Here is a 21,644-nt window from a genome sequence, read left to right as displayed (position 1 = left end):
GCAGCTCGATCCAAGTGGCCATGCGGTTGGTGACACCACAGCTTCGCCATGTCATCTTGAGATGACCACGAAATCTGGTCGAGCTATAACTTCAATTACGAATGACATTGCCATTTCTATGTTGGCAAATAGGGTGGTCATTGAATGGTAAGTTCCTAACTTGACAGGTATGTAATAAATATTGTTGATGTAAGGGTGTAGTTTTATTATTAAAATTTATTACTTCAGAACAATCATAAGAAGAGTCATAATGTAAAATGACGTGAGTTTAATATTGAATTTGCTACAATGGCAAGGAAAAAGGACAAAATAAAAGTACCTGTAAAAATAACTAGACCATCAGCAGACATCCTTGCAAATTCTGGAAGGGTCTTGTTTAGGTATTTCGGAGACAAGTAATCCAAAGCGTCTGACACAAAAAACAATGGAAAATGATTTTGCTCTATAAGGTAGCAAGAACTTGATATCAGCCACGCGCACAAGGCCCTTTCGCACTAGATTCTTGCAAATTCCATCAGCATCCTCTATGTCATATGGTTCCACACCCCATGCCTAAGTTTCATCTTCTTTTAACAATTTAGAGACCCACTAAACAAGTATCGGGGGCCTCACCGTATGCTTTCTTTAGCATAGGTATTGCTCTCAGAACTTCTTGCGTGCATGTAAAGTCACCTGCAAGATGAACTGAATTTCCAACTTGTAGTTGTCCCATACTCTTGATTTCGCCTTTAATAGATCTCTAATTATTAAGGATAACACCCACATTCCATTTCTTAAGCACTTCTCTGCAATTCTGAATTAGTATTGTTGCCCCAAGCATTAGGAATGGTTTGTGCACAATCTTCCCTCAAGGCCCAAGCTACTTTATATCTGAAAATTCTTCCTTTTCTATGACTCTTGTGATTTGTACTCTAGGCTGAAATAAAAAGAGGACAATGGTCTAATCTCTGAGCTAGCATAACAAAACAGCTATCTCCATGAAATGTCTAATACCATTTAGTGAAGTATGAATCTCTCCTGTTGTAAAAATGTCATTAGGTAGTGTTTGGATGTTGAAGTGAATTGAGTTGAGTTGAGTTGAGATGATAAAATATTGTTAGAATATTATTTTTTAATATTATTATTATTTTGAGATTTGAAAAAGTTGAATTATTTATTATATTTTGTATTGGAATTTGAAAAAGTTGTAATGATGAGTTGAGATGAGTTGAGATGATTTTGAAAACCAAACAAAGTAAATGAGCAAAAATCACAAGTATCTCTAAAGAGAAATGATACTTGCAGTCATGAGCGTGCAAGCGCCATGCAGTCGCTTTGAAAAAAGTGAATAAATATGAGACCCACATAAAAATAAATTAATTTTTTAATAGTAGATCCTACTCTTTTTCAAAGCGACTGTATGACATTTACACATTTCACGATTGTATATAGCATTACTCATTCCTAAATGCCTCCATTTGTTTGTAAGGCCTCACAGCCGCTCCAAACTTCTCATGTTGGTTGGCGATCTCATTAAAATCTCCAAAATAGATCCATGCATGGCATATCCTCCTCAGGTTTCAAGTGTTTCAACAACTCCAACTGTTATCTCTATAAGTGGTACTCGGATTGCCATAGAAGCTTGTCAACTGCCAAGATAAATCCCTATGTTTCTCAGTTACTCTTGCAGTCATGTGCCAAATGGTGTAATTAATTAAAGTAACCTACAGTCTCCACTACTAAACCAAACTGCCACAGCAAAACAATGATCAATGTTCAGTTTCCTCTTGATAGACTTCATTTTATCCTTTGAGCATTTAGGGTATGTTTTTTTATATTCGTTAAAAACTAGGCTATTTTTATGTATTTTTTAATACGGCTAAATTAAGATTAAACTTTCCAACTACCCGAGAATTAAACAAATGACTAGCTAAACAGGAAAATGTGGATTGAAAGTTGAACTGTGAATTGAGTTGAATTGAGATGATAAAATATTTTTTTAATATTATTTTTTAATATTATTATATTAAAATTTAAAAAAATTAAATTATTTATTATATTTAATATTAAAATTTAAAAAATTTATAATAATGAGTTGAAATGAATTTAGGGTGAATTTGGTTACCAAACTCATCTCAACTCATCATTACAACTTTTTCAAATTTCAATACAAAATATAATAAATAATTCAACTTTTTCAAATTCCAAAATAATAATAATATTAAAAAATAATATTCTAAAAATAGTTTATCAACTCAACTCAACTCAACATCCAAACACAACCTTAATAACCAAAAAATTTAACAAAAAATAAAAATAAAAAATCACGCCCACCTAAAAGCATACCCTTTTTCGTTCATTACTTTTTCTAATAATGTGTTTCTTGGCTCATTTTGTAACGTCTATAGACATCGAAGTTAATGTCATAAAGACAAAAACGATGAACAAAATAATCCACCCTATCCTTATTGTCTTTCCATGAGGCTTGTCTAATGTCTAGAACTAAAATCAGGAATATCATTAACATCCATTCTGCCAAGAAAAAAAAGCCAAAAGTTGTGTAATTATCATCGAGGAGAAAGTCAGAGCCACTCAGTCTGAAAATACAATGGACCGAATAGCATTCATTACAATGTAAATCCTAATTACATTGTAGTTCAGAAACAAATTCTGCAAAATAGTGCATGTCCAACAGAAATTTGCTATTTCAAGTCGCTCTCAGGATGCACTGCAAAAACTACGATCTTCCATACATGTCATCTTTGAGATTTAGAACCGTCACTGTTCTGCATTTTTCTTTCATTGATGAGTAGCAAAAGAACTGAAACAAAAAGAGAGAATAACAAGGAAAAAAAAAAAAGGATCAAGTCAAACACATATAAGGTATTTTCTGACCAGAAAGTGGCTCGGGGAACAATTGAAGATACCAATGCAGAGAACCATTGCATAGGATCCCTGCTGAATCTTCCGTATAACCGGGATCTTCGAGACCTCGAGGAATCCTCTTCCATGAATATCTTTTGAAAGAGAAAACCTTGCCTTCACTTCCCCGAGAAGGAGGCATCCGGAAATTGGCCACGAGAAGCTTGTAGTCATCAGTGCATGGATCATATCCAAAGCCATGCCAGTACTTGCGCCCATGGAGTGAAATACCAGGATCGGGCAGTTTCCTGTAATTTCCCGTTGAAGGATTCCAAATATAGAAATCCCTATGGCTATATAGAGACACACAAACCAGACCATTGCAAGACCCAATGATGCTAACATAACGACCCCGTTTCTGGAAAGGCACGACGTGTACACTGGGAGTGGAACTGTCCTCAAATGGCGCCTCACAGTCTAGGGATCGAATTCCAGAACGGGATGATATGAGAAGTCTTTGTGAGCGCTCAGAGGCTCGCCTGAACTGCGATTTAGCGAATCGGGGATCCGAGATTAGGGAGCACCAACGTTCACTTACATACCTGAATCGTACCAAAGATTTGACCGGCAACCGCAAGAGGATTTCTACGACGACGTTTTCGGGTAGATGTAGTGGAAAACCTCGATGACTTTGGATAGATAATCGTTTATACTTCGTAGACATCGCTCTTATTACAAGTTTCAGGTGACCCAACAATGCTTTGGCACCGCTGGCTGGAACGGTAACCGGAAAGTGAGTGCAGAGATTACACTTGCTACGGTGGTGTGACTATCATCTTGCTATTAAAAATAGAGAGAGAAGAGTAGAGTGCGCAGTACTCTTTGTACAGGAATTCCTGCACGGGAGGGTGAAAAAGGCTGCGGTGAGTTGACAGAGTGATAGAGAAGAAGCGTGTTGTTAGTTCAGAGATTGCCGACTGTGAGTACTGAGTAAGTTGGTGATCTTTCTCATTGAAACTTGGGACACAATTTTCTTGGTCAGACCATGGTTGTACGAGTAGTGATGAAATAAAATAATAATAAAAAAAAAAGTGAAATATGATAAAATTATTTTAAACGAGATTTAAATAAAATATTATTTTTTAAATTTAAAATAATTAAATTTTTTATTATGTGTTTATATATAAATTTTAAAAAAATTATAATAAAAAAATGAAATGAATTATTAATATTTTTCAAACAACGACTCTTGAATCTGGGCACGTGAATCGAAGCGATAAAACTTGTTTCAAACGGTATTTTATGATTAATATTAGACGAAAAATTTTAAATATAAGTCTTACATTTTAGATATTTATTTAAAATTATATCATTTTATTTTTTTATCTATGTAATAAAAATAATTTTAAGAATATTTGTAAGTAAAATAGGATAAAAATATAAAATGATATGTTTTTAAGTAGGTGTGCAGAGTGTAAAGTTTATGGATAACACTACTTATATTAGATATAAATCTTAAATAGATAAGTCTCATATAAGTTTTTTATAAAAAAATAGGTCTTGTTAATAAAAAATAATTTTTTTTACATTTTTTTAAGATGAAATCTACTTTTTTAAAAAAATTTATATAAAATTTATCTATTTAAAATTTGTACAAATCATTTTCCGTATTTTATTGAGAGTAAGACTATATGAAGATAAAGTTTAACGATTTATGTTATTTAGTCGGGTTAGATAGTGAGTTTAAATAAAATTTAAAAGGTTAATAAAATTTTACTTTTTAATGATATTAGAATTTTGATATTTAAAAAATTAAATTATTTATTATATTTTATACATAAATTTAAAATAATAATAATAATAATAATAATAAAAATTAAAATAAAATATTTCTTACATCCAATCCGGGACTTATTGGTTTAGAATCTTGAGATTGCGATCATAAAGATAACTTTATGCAATTTTTTAGATTGTGACAAGAAATATAAATATAGTTTATAGTTTTAAGGTTTTTATTTTATTATTATAAAATTATTTATTATTTGAAAACTATATATTTAAAATATTTTTAAATACATTACGATTGTCTATAAATATATTAAAAAATAATTTTTAAGATATAAATGACGACTATTTAAATTTTTAAAAATTATAACTATATTTTTTGAAGCTTAAAAATTGTAATTATCTTAAAATTGTTTAGGCACTTAAGTTCATTCATAGTCTTTTACGAGTTGTTTGGATTCAGAGATGAGTTGAGATGTGTTGAGAAGGTTTGTGAATAATAAAATAAAAGTTGAATTATTTATTATATTTTGTACAGAAATAGAGAAAAATTATTTTGAAATTTGAAAAAGTTAAATTATTTATTATATTTTGTGTGAGAATTTGAGAAAGTTGTAATGATGAGATGAGATGAATTGAGATGAGTTAAGATGGGTTACGAATACAAACGAGGCCTTAAAATTTGAATTGCGTTCCGCATTATTCATAAAAGAACGGTTGAGAAAAAATTTCAAAATAATTCTTTTCCTCAAACGTAGTTTTAAGCTTATTTGAAATTAAAAGTGATTGAATATGTAAAACCCAAATAACTTAATCTTTTTATTAAATAGCTTTTATTTAAGTATTTTAAGTCTCCTACTGCAACCCCAGACAGGCCTTTATAGTTTGTGTTTGTAGTTGCAGTAAGAGTTTTAAAAAGCATTTAAATAGTATTAAAAACTTTTTAATGAAAAAATTAGGTTGTTAGGGTATTACATATTAAAGCACTTTCAAATATGTTATATTTATTTGAAAAAAAATTAAAAATATGTTTTCTGATGTAGAAAAGACGATCATTTGATTTTTTAAAAATTATGATCATATTCTTTTAAGTTTAAAATTTATAAATATCTTAAAATTGCATGAGTATTTTCATCTATCGAGAATATTTTTAAAATTTGAGTTACGTTCTGCATTATCCTAAAATGCCCGTTTGAGGAAAAGCACCAAAATGAAATTTTTGCTCAAACGTACATTTTAACTTATTTTGAGATTAAATTTTTTTTTTAATATGTAACACCAAAACAAACAAAATTTTCTATTAAATAAATTTTAAGGTTATTTAATATTTTTTTAAGACTCCTATTGCAATCCCAAATAGGCCCTTATCGTGTTATAAAATTATTTTTATTATAAATGAGATCAAATTTGGATATTTCTAGTATTTTAGAATTTTATGAATAATAGTGAAATAATTTGAGTTAAGAAATTTATTAGATTTTAAGAAATAAGAAAAAATTTTAAATAAAAATATTATAAAGTTAAAATATTATTTGTATATAATTTTTTAATATAATTTTTAATTTAAAATTTTAAAAATGTATTGTTTTGAGATTTTAAAAAATTGTAACGATCAGATTAAAAGTTCAAATTTTAAAATATTTTCTATTTGAATAATATTTGAGAATGAGATTAAATATTTTGAGAATTGTTCGTCTCATCTCATTCACTATACATATGTTTTGTATTTGAAGAATATTATTTTTTTAAAATTTTAAACAAAAATTATATTCTAACAATATTTTATTTTTGTAATATTTTTTTATTCATCAGTCTCTTCCTCTTTTCAAACCCCAATAAAATACCTTAACTCATACCGATTCATTCATATTCACAAAATTCTTATCTCATCTTATTTTACAAACATCTCCTATGAGCATTCACAGTAGCTTCTTTATCCTATAATTTAATTTACATCACTAAAGTCTAATTTTTCTATTTTATCTATTGACTTTTATTATATATTATACATCATGTTTTGTATTTTTCCCTTTATCATTTAAATAATATACTTTTTAATATTTTTTATTCATTTTAAATATTTTCTCTAACTACAAATAATATCTTCATATAATATTTATAATATCTCTCAAAATATAATATCATATAATTATGTCCTATTTTATATTAATCCTAAATTTTAAGCTAAAACAAAATATAAATCTATTCAAAATATAAAAAATAGATTATATTAGGTGACCATTACCAAGAGTCAAATATTCCTTGAAGGTATTGTAAAGAAGGGTGAGATTGTCTTATTAAATTTGATATGCATCTCATCGGGTCATTGAGAAAGTCACTTTTGAGAGAGATGGACTGAAATGAAAGTATGGAAGTATCAAAGCATTGGCATTAACCTCATAAAATGAGTTCAATCTTTAAAATTTGATAAATTCATGTTTAAAATTACTGCATTGAATTCGCCAGACACTAAAATTTGAAACTTTGAGTTACAATGCATTCCAATTTATCTTTAAATTTGAAGACTCACTATTCACACTCTATAATCATTATTTTATTTATTTAAATTATTGTTTCCTAATTTTGAGCCACAATATATTTAAGTTGGGAAACAATAATTTAAGTATTAAATTAATTATTAACTAACATATAGTTAATGTAATTGTAAAATATGAAAAAAAAAATAAATTAAAAATATTATTATTAAAAAAATCATATTATATCATTATTTTGATGAATCCAATTGCTAATCTAATGTGTGGTTATGGATAGAGAGGTTTTGAATTTATGAAAAACATGTACGTTTCACCAAATTTTGAAGATGAAAATTTTAACAACGAGGAAAGTGAGATCAAAACGGGGCGTTGCGGCGTAAAGGGAGAAGACGTGTGCGTGTGTTTTGGGTTCATTCTAATTTTTGGGTGGGTTTATAATAACAATAATTCTATGGGCAACAAGGGTGCATCCTCGCCACGGCCTCGCGTCTGACGTGGCCCATGCCACATCAGCACTTTATTTTAATTATAAAAATAAATAAATAAAACACGAAATTCAGAAGACCAAGAAATCGCAAAGCTAGAAATCACAAAATGCATAGGTTCATCCGTCTTCTCCTCTGGGTTTCATTTTCGAGTTGCAGACTCCCGATTCTCTCCCTCGTCTTCTCGCCCCTCCTTTTCGCATGCAGATCGTCTTGAGCTTGCTTCATCGGTAACGAAAATGAGTTACAGAGATCGAAGCTTCATCGGTAGCTTCGTTCGTCTTCTCCTATGGGTTTTAGAGATTAAAGCCCTTTTTTTTCTTCCTCCCGAGCTTCATCTTCGAGTCGACCCACGAAGTAGACCTAGGGAAACCCCATCCTCACAAACACATAAGCCGTCGTCTTCCCTGCGCTTCACCCCGTCGTCTTCTCCCCATCGAAAACCCCATCTCGCCGTCTTCGTCTTCTCCCCATCGAAACCCCCAACCGTCTTTGTCTACTTCACTAAAGTCACCGCCCGAAGTCCCTTTGTCTTCTCCACGAACACCCACGAAGCCCCTTCGCCTTTTCCACAAACCCACAAATACCCATAGCAGTGCTGGTTCCAGCCCACGAAGTCCCTTCGTCTTCTATACTCTCCCACAACAGCCACGAAGCCCCTTCGTCTTCTCCACGAAATCCCCTCCAAATTCTCCACCAAGATCTGAAATCTGCCTTCGTATTCTATTGGTGCAAGGTAACCTAACTATTTTAGGTTGTTTCATTTGCTTTATTATTTGTGCTAACTTTGCATGTGACCTGCAATGCTAGTATATGTATGGTTTTGATCTTGATTATGTTATGTGTTTTGTAGAATTTGGGTAATTTGGATTAGGAGCTGTCATATGCTTCATATATAATGTTAAAATTTCTTATGTTGGCTATATATAATTTTTTATGTTAAAAGATGTTCAAGAGCCCCCATTGATGATCAATTCGGACATGTTGTTATTCATTTATTTCGACCATGATTTTAGAATGAGTCATAGAACGTGTGCACTTTGATTAGTTTGTACAAATTTCCACATTTGCACGTAAATAGGCCCCACGTTCGAATGTTTGGATTGATTCTTGATGTGGATGTTGTTGGAACATGAAGTTGAAGTTCATATGATTTGTAATATGCTGCCCAAACACTTTGATGCATCCAGTCTTACAATGTTCAATGCCACTCAAATATGTTTTTAATCTCTTCAACATTCTCTTTTGAAAAATTTGTAATATTCTTGAGGTTTGTATTCTCTCAAGTTTGCATGTGTGCAGACACATAAGCCTAAGGAGGTTGTAACAAGAACATGAAAAAAAAAAAAAAAAAAAGCCTAAGTAGGTTGCCATCCTAAATCAAAACAAAAATCATGTGGTTGGGATCTGCCTCTGTTAGAAGCAGATGGGTTTAGCCTGGCTGGATGCATTTTTTCTTTTTGATCATTGGAATCTTCTTAATTGACTACTTGATAACTTGCAATTAACTAACAATATTAATTTGGTAATTATATTTTCTCAAAAAGTGTTTTAGAAATCTCCATCCATCAACTTTTCCCTAACCAAATTTTAGCATTCTCCACCTAACTTAAACTCTTCTGTGACCTTCGCTTGACTTCAAAGCTGTACCTTTTTTTTTTTTTTTTTTCCCTTTTGTCTTATTCCCTTTTTACTGCCCTCAATTAATTGTCTAACCTACTTTCAACATTGTGCTTTCTCTTTTGAAAAGCAGCCAACAAATTACAGATCATGTTTAACTTCAGCTTCTTTCGATTTATTACATATTAATTATTATGAATTCTCATTAAGAAAATGGATGAAAATATTTATTTATTCATTTATTCGGTGTTATAGAAATCAGTATAGAATGTCATCCTCATCAATATCTTCTACATCGTTTGGAAAATGTCCTTTGGGACAACCATTTTTCTTCTGTAAAGTCGAAGCTACATTGAAATACTCAAATATTACAAGAAATCTAGGATGACTCCCCTTAGGGTGTCCAAAATACAACATAGAGGTAATTACATCATTTTTACATCTAACATTTTTAAATTATAGTAATTAATATAATTTGTTGTACATCTAACTCTTTTTTTAGGGATATAATTATAGGGATTACCATATTGTAAGTTTTTCATGTGGGCAGATACTAATCAAGAATTTAAGACCCAATTTAGAAAAAAAAAAATAATGAACTGTTAAGGAAGGAGAAAGAGCTCGAGCAGATACTCGACGATGTTGAAAAGACGAAGACTGAGATATACTTACTCTTTCTTGACTTGGAATCACTGTTCCTCGGATTTGGGTTCCACTAATGTCAAATGTTGTGCTTTCTGAAACAGCCTGGTGAGAAATACTCGTCAAAATACAGCCAAAATTGGAATTTAAATATAAATATGTACTTATTAATATACCTGCTATCCAACATAGGATGCACCCATCTCTGAATGGAAAAATAAAGGTCTCCGTGTGTCCACGCATGATGTATCTCCTCCATCCCGCTAATAATAAAGTAACAAATAAGAACACAAAATTGTTATATTTGCATTTATAAAATATAAAAAAAAAAATCATATATTAAATTTGATCCACCTCTTTGCATTTTCCTGATACTTTTTTTCGTTTTGACTTTCTACATGTCTTTCTCCATCCTGAATGCTCTCCGGTCTGCCTTTCCCTCGCACAACATGTGGACTGAGTACTTTCTTAGAAGTACCAACTGTAGTAGTGTCATTTACCGTACAACCAACATTGAAACTTGTTTGGGTAATCGATGGTTGTTGTTGGTTGACACCATAATATTCAATCATTACATACAACTTAGTGCTCTTTTGAACTCGCTGCATCAGTAATCATCTTATAACAGATATGCAACAGTTCTGAATATCTATTAGAATCTGCCCGTTGTTCTCCTGTATCATAACTACAGTGGATAAATGTGTATCGTCTTTTGATATCCTTCCTCCATCGATCTAAAATGTACCTATCTGGCAAAATTTTTATCTCGTTACATTTGAACACGGCCAAAATGTGCCGACACAATATCTCTATCATCTGGAATAATCCACAAAAATACTTTGCAGTTGCAATCCCCCTCACGATGACGACCGCGACAGAATGACACTGACGACGGCGACTACAACGAAATACTTTTCCACTCTTTGTTTTGCACTCTGGTTTCACTCCCACCCATTCCAACACAGAACTGGACGCACGCAGAAAGACAATGATATTAAAGCCAATAAAAATGTGTAACTACAGCGAAAGAGAAATTCAAAGAAAACAAACTACACCGACAATCAACTGTTGGCTTCCAACTATTCCATAAACATCTACCACTATTTAGATTTCTCAGCAACCAAGCGAAACAAAAAAATCAGCATGCTGAACTGATCTAGGAACGTAAAAGACAATTTTCAAAATCAGCAAATGAAGAATAATAATGAAAATGAAAATGAAAAATATAGATCAGAAAAGATAGAATAGTTGCCTGTGTCTAGCTTGAAATTTGTCGGAGATTTGGAGGTGCCTTTCGTGGGAGTCGATTTGCTTGAACTCGCAGTCTCCAGTAACCTGATGTTGGTACGGAACTCAGGCCTAAAACGCTAAACAGACTACTTGAAGTAGTGAGTGAGAAAGGTAGTCGGTAGGGGTGTAAGTTGAAACCGGAAAACCGGTCCGGACCGGACCGGACAGAACCGGTTTTATCGGTTTTGAACCGGTTTTACCGGTTTTGAACCGGTTCCGGTCCGGGACCGGTTCTTAGAATGTGAAAACCGTCAGGTTCCGGTTTTAGGATTTTTCGGACCGGACCGGACCGGTTGATAAAAAAAATATATATAAAAAAAATATTTATATGATTGTATATATAAGTTTTATACAAAATATTATATATATTAATATATATAAGTTTTATATATTATGTATAATTATAATTTTTTATGTGAAAGTTTTATATATAATTATATATATTTATATATGAAATAATTTCTTATTATAATTTATAAATTATTACATAAAATGTTAATACTAAATCACTAAAAGTTTATAACGAATACTAATATTAAATATATAGTTTATAACTAATATTAATATATAACTTATAATAAAAGTATAAAACAATATTTTTTAAATTAGTTTTTTTTTATAAACAAATTTATAATGACAAATTGTGAAACTTACATTTTAAAAAAACTGAAAAATCGGACCGGACCGTACCGAAAACCGGAAGTACCGGTTTAGGAGGATAACCGGTGCGTAATCAGTTTTGAAAAATACAAAACTGGTACATACCGGTTCGGTCCTAGATTTTACCCAAAACCGAACCGGACCGGACCAGTTACACCCCTAGGAGTCGGGGACTAGCGGAATCGAAGCATGATTCTTGGATAATAAGTTAATCTATTGGGTCTATTGGTTGAGGTTGAAGTTATCGTTGTTCTCTTGGGAGAAGATGAAACTAGAGACTTTGGACCAAGATGAGAGGAGAAGACAGAGCTCGGGATTCTGCAACTCGGGAGAAGAAGAAGCTTCAATCTCTGCAACTCATTTTTGTTACCAATGAAGCATGCTCAAGACGATCTGTGTGCGAAAACAAGGGGCGAGAAGACAAGGGAGAGAATTGGGAGTTTGCAGCTCAAAAACGAAACCCAGAGGAGAAGACGGACGAAGCTCAGCATTTTGTGATTTCTTGCTTTGCAATTTTGTGGTCTTTTGAGTTTCGTATTTGATTTTTTTTTTTTATAATTAAAACAAGACACTGACGTGGCATGGGCCACATCAGATGTGGGGCTGCGTCGAGGATGCACCCCGATTGCCCATAGAATTATTGTTATTTGTTTTAATAATGTAATACGCACCGTTTGAGTTATAGTCTCCAAACGATGCATTTTGGTACTGGATTTTAGAGTCTAGGGGCTTATACGCAGCATTTGGCCTGTGTTTTGGGTTGCGTCTGCACAGGGCCTTGTCATTCATTTATATTTTGGAGTCTGTCAGTTAAGTCCAAGTCTATCAAGTTCAGTTTAGCAAATGCAAAAGAAAAAAGCTATATGCAGTCGGGGGCGTAACTGCTGGGGAGTCGGTGTCTACATGGAAAATGAGACGGCATCGTTTCAGTGAAATGGAAAATGGTGCGTTTTTGTCCCCTCCCTTCGTCTTCCAAAGAATCTCCATTTTGTATCTCTGAACACCGAGCCCCAGAGAACCCCAGAGTCATCGACTATAACATCGCATACTTCTTAATGGACCTTCTCCATTTCATTGTCTTCAACCCCAAAGACCTCCTCTTCATAGCCAACCACTTGGCAACGCTCTTCGTCTTCCTCACATGTCGGTACCTGATCTCTCATGGCGCCTACGCCATACTTGTACTCCTCATCCATGCCGAGGTCACTAGCGCGTGCCAGAACACTTGGATGCTCGCGAATGCTCAGAAGAATGATGTCGTATTTGCCGCGAAATTGTACGATCTCATGTCTACCCTCTTTTACACAGTGTATTCGATTGTCAAGGGTCTCATGGTACTGTATTTTGTGTACAAAATGTTTGCATTCTATGCGAGTGGGGCTACGAAGAGTGTGATCCCAAAGTGGGTGTGGGTTTCTTGGATTGCTATAATTCTTACGGATGTTTCTGTTAGTATATTGTGGGTTTCGAATATTTGGGCCGAGTTTTGCAGAGAAAGAACGGGAAAACTGGACAAGAAAATTAGATAGATAGATGTATATATAGCAGTAGGAGCAATGCTAAGTCGCCCAAGGCAGTGAAGAAGACAAACACTGTTGTTACCATGCTCGATGATTTGCAACCATAGTGGAAGACGAGAGACCCCTCAGAGAAAATAATAACCCCCAGAAAAAATTTCAACCCACGAAGATGAGAGATCCCTCCCTTCGAAGAGAAGAGCTCTGAATGCAGCTCTTCCTTTCTATTTTCATCTGTTTTAGTTTTTTTTTAAACTGATAGGCTGACGTGTGGTAGGACGATTTCCCCGCGCTTACACCTCCCGATTGTACGTAGAAGAGCTGAATGCAAAAAGTAGTTACATGTCAGAGAAATGTAAGAATAAAGAAGGAATCAGAGAGAGAGTGAGGTATCAAGAATATTGTTGTAGGCACTCCCGTAGCAATTCAGTATCTCTTTTGCATTTCATCTTACTGCTTGTGGCCTGTGTTTTTCCCTTGCAGTAGCAGTACACTTCCATTGCCATTTCCTTCCTCATTACACGGTGCGTTACAGAGTCCTACAGCTACCATCATTCATCCATTCACATCATCTCCATTGTTATCCCTGTAAGAACAAATGAGTTCTTAACACATCGCTTCTTCTTTCATAAAATCAATTGACCCTAAAGTCCACTCTCATTTTCATGCTTTTGGTGCTACTCGGCCCTCATTTGACGAGGATTGACTCCTTTTTTTACCCTTCTTTTTTTTAAGTTTTCAATTTTTTTTTTAAGGAAAAAATAAATTATGTAACTTATTTATATTCGATCAAATATAAAGATTCGGAAAAAAAAAATCATATAATTGGAAAACAGGTAAGCTTGAATAGTGAGTTGCAATGAGATAAGTTGAAATAAAAGTTGAAACTTGAATAAAATATTATTTTTATTTTGAGATTTGAAAAAATTAAATTGTTTATTTTATTTTATATATAAATTTAATAAAGTTACAATAATTAGATGAAATAAAATGCTTTTTATATCCAAACCTACCCTAAGTGATATTTTTCCTTTTTGAATCTCACTTGTCTGGTCTATTAGGATTCCGATGAAATGAAAAGAAAATGATACACCTACAATAATTTTAAAATTATTTTATCATTGTAAGTATATCATTTTTTCTCGAGCATGATAACGAAATGATAGCCTAATTATAGATTTATCATTTTTAAAACAAGGTGATAGTTTGCATAAATGATTGAAAACTAATTTTGCTGGCTCGTCTAAATAATGAAATAAGATGAGAAGATTTTAGATGAATTAAATAAAATATTATTAGAATATTATTTCTTAATATTATTATTATTTTAAAATTTTAAAAAAATAAATTATTTATTATATAAAATATTAAAATTTAATAAAATTGTAATGAAGAGATGTGATAGATTGATAGTATTTTTGTATTCAAAATAGACTTTTAGTGTTTTGTCCCAAAGAGCGGCGCATTTTGAACATCTCCCCTAGTCATTAATTTGTAGCTATTATTTTTTCAGGAGAGCTTCCTAAAAATGGTGGTGAACAAAACATAAACATTACATATTAAAGCAAAATTCAGGCTATATTTCTTTTAATAAAATGAATGTAGATTGATTGTATAACGTTTAGAACAAAACATCAGGTAATATCATTTTAACATCTATGGTACCAAAGCTAATCACCCCCACACGAGGATTGATAAGAGATCGAGAAAAATGCTACAGAAACATGTACTATATCACCACAAGATGAAGTATAAATCGAGCAATTGTCAATACCATATTACACCAAAATAAAGTATAAATATAGCGACGTCGAGGAAAGTGTGTCTTGACCCTTCCATTTTGCTCGGAAATAATGAACCAACAGATTTTAGCCATGACAGAAGTCAGATAAATGACTGCCTAGTTCTTAAAGTTTTTAATATTGTAGAAGTGCCAACGATTGTTGAATCACAAAAGAAATTTGTTTGGAGGTTTTGAGTTAACAATTTTTTTTTTTTCCCCATTAAAAGGTGCCCTATCAAAGACATCAACAAGAACACGATTGGGAAGAGTAGTTCAATCAAATCAACCCAGGAGCTGAGAGATGCCATACAAAAAATAGGAGTAACACTTACCGGCCATCCAAATTCATGAGGCACCTTGCAGCATCCGGCCGTTGTAATACATTCTTAAGTGGAGTCTCTGTTGGGACTCGTACTGGATGAGCCTAAAAGTACGGGCCCAGCTTTCGCATGGTCACTACCAACACGAAAGCTAATTGCTCTATGTGAGGGTATCGGGCTTCGGCCTCCTGATATGCCCGGCTGACGTAGTAGACCAGTCTTTGTATCCTTTCTTCCTCGAGCACTAATGCTGAAGAAGCCGCCTGGGGGGACATGACCAAATACAAGGTCAAGGTTTCCCCACTCTACGGTTGGCTATGGAGTAGGGGGCTCGAGAGATACTTCTTTTGGGCTTCGAACGCCCAGTTGCATTTGTCGTCCCATGCCTTCGCCTTTCGTAGAACCTTGAAAAACGGTAGACACTTGTCAGTTGATCTTGAGATTAACCTGTTAAGGGTGGCCACTCGCCCAGCCAACCTCTGTACTTCATTTATGTTGCTCAATGGGGCCATGTCGAGGACGGCGTCCACCTTCTCAGGATTGACCTCAATGCCCTTTCCGGACACCATAAACCCTAGAAACTTTCCCGACCCGACACCAAAGGCACACTTTGTTGGGTTCAACTTCGTTTAGTACTGCCGTAGTATCGCAAAAGCCTCTCTCAAGTCGTCCAAGTGTTGTTTTAAGGTCCTGCTTTTGACCAACAGATCATCCACGTAGACTTCCATATTTCTTCCTATATGATATTTGAACATATAGTTGACCAACCGTTGGTAGGTGGCCCTTGCACTTATAGAAGTACATACCTCGATTTGTGATAAACGAAGTCTTCTCTTCATTTTCAGGCTTCATACGGATTTGGTTATACCCCGAGTAGGCGTCTATGAAGTTGAGCATGCGATGACCCGTCGTCGAGTCGACAATGAGGTCGATGCAAGAGAGCAGGAAGTTGTCTTTCAGGCAAGATTTGTTGAGGTTAGTGAAGTCAATGTACATTCTCCATTTTCCGCTTTACTTCTTTAATAACACCACATTCGACAACCACTCCGGGTAGTAAGCTTCTCGAATGAACCCCGCCTTCAGTAGTCAGTCCACCTCTATGGAAACATTGTTTTTCTCACTGACGCTTCTGTCGCACTCCTATGGCTTTTGGGTCCATACTTAAACTCTGATGAATGATTTCAGGTGCTATCCTAGGCATGTCCCCGTGATTCCATGCAAACACATCTAGGTGTTCAGCGAGGAGTTGTCGCATGGCTTTTTGAGCTTCTTGTGTCATTTTACTGTTGATCTTCACCATCGCCTCTGGTTGGTTTGGGTGGAGGTTAACCAGCTCCAGTGGTCCAAATGGCTCTGCCATTCAGAGCTCTTGTTCATATCGAATCTCGCTCGTAACTTCCACGCTATCGGGGGTCGGAGGCAGGACGCTAGTCTCCTCCGTCATGTGCCGTGCTTGATTTGCGCATGCATGGCCTTTTCCTGTCACGATTTTTTCGCTTCCGTATGCATGGTTCTCCGTCTGGCTTACTTCCATGTCTTGAGTTGCTTCACTAAACCTCTGAGTTGCTTGGAACGGGTTGTCTCGGGTGCATGAAGGACATGCAAGATCTATTAAGATCCCACAGACGGCGCTACTATTAACGTCGTGTTTCGCACACATTTGAGGTAAGTTCTGACAACTTAGATTTTCGAAAACGGGCCCAGCATAAGGTAGAGAAGAGTATGGCTTTGAGAGGGCGGCCTCGGGGTCAGGTAACCTCCGATACCAAAGTTAGTAAGTATTCTTGGAGTGTAGTAAATAAGTAAGAGAATCTAGTAAATAAGTTAGTAAGTCCATGCTTTTCTTTTTGTGCCTGCTGTCAAGCTTTGTGTCAGCTCCATAAATGTGGTGTGTGACTTAAACAACAACGTCATTAATGCGGTGTGGTTTCCTGACCCCTGATCTGATTTATACGAGCCGTAGATGACCTATTGCCGAGGGATCGAGGGCTCTCCATGTTTTTCATGCGTTTTGTGCATATATTGTTCCTGAGGGTGACCGTTGTGTGTCAGGTTGATCTGTCCTGTCGGCTTAACGGCGCCCCTCCATGGTTGACGGTTTGTCCCTTGCTTGGATGGGAAACACCTTGGGCCGAGCCTCTGGGCCGAAACCTGGTGGGCCTTTTTTAGGGAAAAAAATCCCTTTACACTATCATTTAATATACATAACCAAAATCTAATTTTTCTATTTTACGTATTGACTTTTATAATATACTATACATAAATTATTATCTATTTTTTTTATATTATTTAAATATTATATTTTTTAATATTTTTTATTCATTTCAAATATTTTCTCTAACTACTAATGATATTTTCATATAATATTTGCAATATCTCTCAATATACAATATCATATAATTATGTCATATTTCATATTAATCTAAATTTTTAAACTAAAACAAAATATAAATCAATTCAAAAAATAGAAAAGAGATTATATTATGAGAATATGACCAAGAGAGTCAAATATTATTTGCAGATGGTATTCTAAAGAAGTGTGAGATTCTCTCGTCAAATTTGATATGCGTCTCATCGGGTCATTGATAAAGCCACTTTTGAGAGAGATGGACTAAAATGAATAAATGGAAGTATCGGTAGTGGAAAAAAGTAGGAGAGAGAAATTAATTAAATGTTTTAGTGAAGTGTGCAGTTCACTCCACATCTAGTGAAAATATTGTAGCAAAATGTAGAATGAAATTCATATACAACATCCATTGAATGTCACTTTTGATCAACTTCCTTTATATTTTTTTATTATCTATAAAATTCATCTAGAATGGTTTAGGATATGCTTGGAGAGTAAAATGAGATAACAATTTTATAAATAATAGTAAAATAGTTTGTGAATAATAGTGAGATAGTTTGAGTTAAGTGTATTTTAGATTTTAGAAAATGAGAGATAAAAAAAAGTTAAAAAAAAATTATAAAGTTAAAATATTATTATAATATAATTTTTATTTTAGGATTTGAAAAAGTTAATTTTTTTTTTTAATTTAAATGTTTGGGAAAGTTGTAATAATTAATTTGAAAAAGTTATAATAATTAATTTGAAAATATTTGTATTTAAATTATGTTTGAGAAGGAGATTGGATGAAATGAGATCAACAAAATGAAAATGTTGGGATGAAATTTTTTTCCCAAAAAACCCCTTGAAGGCTGAAAAGAATTTGCACCATATTTAAAAAAAAAAAAAACTCATATAATTCTTCGTTATCCCAAATATTATTGAATGTAAGTTTTATTTTATTTATTTTTATTTCTAAATTTCTATTAGAAACAGAAATGATGATACATGAGGAGGGGATGAGGTTCCACAAGAAACGTCCTAGTACAATAACCACATTGTAAAAGTGGTGAAAAAAAGAAAAAGAAAATGGATTTTTAGACCAATTTCTTGGTTCTCACTAGTGCCCTACACAAAGGGCGTCGTCCTAAAAGACGGTAGTTAGCAGTTCGCAAAGTCATGCGAAATATGAAGCCACCATGATGGCGGTGGAACCTCTGCTGGAAGTGGTAAAAGTTGTGGTTGCACTACAGTTTGTTGTCTTGAAATATTTTTTGGAGAGGTCTGTAGTCCATTTTTCAAGACCATTGGTTAGGGAAAGCGATAACAAAGTCGAAAGCATGACATCATATGGATTGATCCGCGGCCAGTCATCTATCTTCCCACGCATCAGTGGTGGCGTGTGTCAACCACACGCTTGGTAGGGAGGCGAGGTACAACAGATTTGGAAGATCTTGGTGTGGGGAATCTACTGATACGATGCTTGTAACCAGCGAAGACGTCGTGGCGCGGCGGTGAGTGAAGATAATGTGCGGAAACAAGTCGCACATGAGGGCCATGCTCCGAGCTTTTTGGCACGATTCCACTCTGTCCCAGTAGATCAGCTACTGTAGGATGGCGTGGTGGGGCGCGTGTCGACTGATGGCGGCCGATGTGCATTAAATCTAACCAAAACCAAAGCGGTGGAAAGGGAGAAAAAAATACTATCATAAAAGTGCATACACATTGCGGTAAAAGAAAGGAAAAAGAGAGAAAGGTGAGAGCCACAACTCCACCCTCCTCTCCAACGAATGCAATGTTTGGATTTTCTAGAGAGAATAAAGAGTTTCTCTCTATGTTTAGAGAGAAGGCACACTCTTTTGTGGGAATTAAAGGTATCTTATTGAAGGTAAGTTGACTGGATGGATAACAGCTAAACATTTAGGCCCCGTTTGGATTCGTAAAGTATTTCATCTCATCTCATCTTATCATTACAACTTTTTCAAATCTCAATTCAACTTTTTAAATTTCTAAAAAATAATAATATTAAAAAATAATATTTTAATAATATTTTTTTTAACTTTCATCTTTCATCTAAAACTAACTCATCTCATCTCATCTCTGATTCCAAACCCGCCCTTAATATGGACGTCAACATGGGAAGCAATACATGTGCAAATTGGAGAATACAATGTAAACAAGAACATACTCTGCAACATAAATCCCCAACCATGACTCTTAAGAGATGAGATTTCAAAACTCCAAAGCAAAAAAAGGTGAAAGCAAACTCTCAACAAAGACAGCCGATGGTTCATGCCAACAAAACAAACAACTTTCAACAATCTTCCCTTCAGGAGTAGCCCTAATCAACACGTTTCCATCATCATTTGTTGCAACAAGCTGATTACCTCTCGACATGCAAAGTGGTTTAGGACCATAATCTCCGTCAATTCTAAACATACGCGCCCATGATTTCTGCACTCCGTATTCCATCATCCCCCATAGCTCTTCCTCGGCATGCCAACGAAGGATTAAACATAGACGTCCTCCAAGATTAAGCAAACAAATACAAGCGATGCCATAGTAGTCCGCATCCTCTGCTTCAAGGGGCATGGGCACCTGACGGAATTTCTCCTCAGCTAAATCAAACGCAAGGATTGCTATTTTGGCCCCCGGTCGGAGACTTACTAACCAATGGACAGCCCCACCACAAAGCGCCCCTTCTGACCTGTAACTGCTACATACATCATCGGGTTTTTTAATACTTTTCCAAGAGTTATTCTTTAGGGAGAGAATCTTGCCTACATATCCGGGAGAGTGACGCAGCGGGAGGAAAGGTTACTATAACTATAACCTTATAGTCATCTGCGGATGAATCATATCCAAAGCCATACATGTATTCGTTGTCAGGATGGGGAGAAATCCCAGGGTCAGGCAATTTTCGGTGCTCTCCGGTCGATGGATTCCAAATATAGAAATCCTCAAGGTCATAGTGAGACGCAAAAACCAGACCCTCACAAGAACCTAGCAAGTTAAGACGAAAACCCGGTTCCATAAAAGGGACGAACAGTTCTCTAACAGAGGAACTGTCCCCAAATGGTGCATCGACTTCTAGGGATCCAAGTCCGAAAGGGGTTGGAAAAAGCAGTCGTTGGATGTGGTCAGCTGCTCGCTTGAACTGCGATTTAGCAAATCGGGGATCCGAAATTAGTGAGAGCCATCGTTTAGACACGCACCTGAATCGTACCAGAGATTTGACCGGCAATCGCAAGAGGATTTCTACGACGACTTCTTCAGGTAGAAACTTCCTAGACATCGCTTCTTTCATAAAATCAATTGACCCAAAATGTTTTCGTGTTGCACTTTTTAAATGTTTTCGCGTGGAATGCGCAAACGCCGTACAGTCGCTTTAAAAAAGAGTGGGGTCTACTATTAAAAAATTAATTTCTTTTCAGGTGGGTCCCTTATTTATTCACTTTTTTCAAAGCGACTGCACGGCGACTGCACGCTCACGACTGCAAGTATCATTTCTCAATTGGGAAACGGGCAGGTTTGGACAGTGAGGATGTGCAATGAGATGAGTTAAAATAAAATTTGAAATTTAAATAAAATATTATTATAATATTATTTTTATTTTAAGATTTAAAAAAATTAAATTATTTATTATATTTTATATATAAATTTAATAAATTTATAATAATTAAATAAAATATGATGAAATAAAATATTTTTATATCCAAACCTAACCTCTGCGATACTTTTCCTTTTTGAATCTCACTTGTCAGGCCTATTAGGATTCCACTACCACTTTTGATGAAGAGAGCAGAAAATGATACACCTATAATTATTTTATAATTATTTTATCATTATAAGTATATCATTTTTTTTCAAAGAGGATAAT

General features: G+C 34.4%; 3 protein-coding genes across 3 annotated transcripts; 1 reads left to right on the top strand and 2 right to left on the bottom strand.

The window, feature by feature from the left end:
• Window positions 1–2,525: 2,525 nt before the first annotated feature.
• On the bottom strand, window positions 2,526–3,639 carry LOC109013459 (F-box protein CPR1-like). The gene is made up of 2 exons (XM_018995544.2): window positions 2,875–3,639; window positions 2,526–2,765 (listed from the first exon to the last, which is right to left on the bottom strand). The coding sequence occupies exons 1-2, from the start codon at window positions 3,563–3,565 to the stop codon at window positions 2,758–2,760; spliced, it is 699 nt and encodes a 232-aa protein (XP_018851089.2). The 5' UTR covers window positions 3,566–3,639; the 3' UTR covers window positions 2,526–2,757.
• A 9,120-nt stretch (window positions 3,640–12,759) lies between these two features.
• Window positions 12,760–13,347, top strand: LOC109013460 (TLC domain-containing protein At5g14285-like). Its single transcript, XM_018995545.2, has one exon. It carries the CDS (start codon window positions 12,760–12,762, stop codon window positions 13,345–13,347), a length of 588 nt encoding a protein of 195 aa, XP_018851090.1.
• A 7,005-nt stretch (window positions 13,348–20,352) lies between these two features.
• Window positions 20,353–21,136, bottom strand: LOC109013455 (F-box/kelch-repeat protein At3g06240-like). The gene has a single exon (XM_018995541.2). It carries the CDS (start codon window positions 21,069–21,071, stop codon window positions 20,520–20,522), a length of 552 nt encoding a protein of 183 aa, XP_018851086.1. The 5' UTR covers window positions 21,072–21,136; the 3' UTR covers window positions 20,353–20,519.
• Window positions 21,137–21,644: the final 508 nt, after the last annotated feature.

Source organism: Juglans regia, chromosome 11 (assembly GCF_001411555.2).
Source record: "Juglans regia cultivar Chandler chromosome 11, Walnut 2.0, whole genome shotgun sequence".
Taxonomy (NCBI): domain Eukaryota; kingdom Viridiplantae; phylum Streptophyta; class Magnoliopsida; order Fagales; family Juglandaceae; genus Juglans; species Juglans regia.
The sequence above is the reverse complement of the archived record's forward strand: the minus strand, read 5'-3'. Positions and strand labels throughout refer to the sequence as shown.

What these genes read in the sequence shown, in the direction of transcription:
- LOC109013459 (XM_018995544.2), bottom strand. Translation starts at nt 3,565, where the DNA reads ATGTCTACGAAGTATAAACGATTATCTATCCAAAGTCATCGAGGTTTT.
- LOC109013460 (XM_018995545.2), top strand. Translation starts at nt 12,760, where the DNA reads ATGGTGCGTTTTTGTCCCCTCCCTTCGTCTTCCAAAGAATCTCCATTT.
- LOC109013455 (XM_018995541.2), bottom strand. Translation starts at nt 21,071, where the DNA reads ATGAAAGAAGCGATGTCTAGGAAGTTTCTACCTGAAGAAGTCGTCGTA.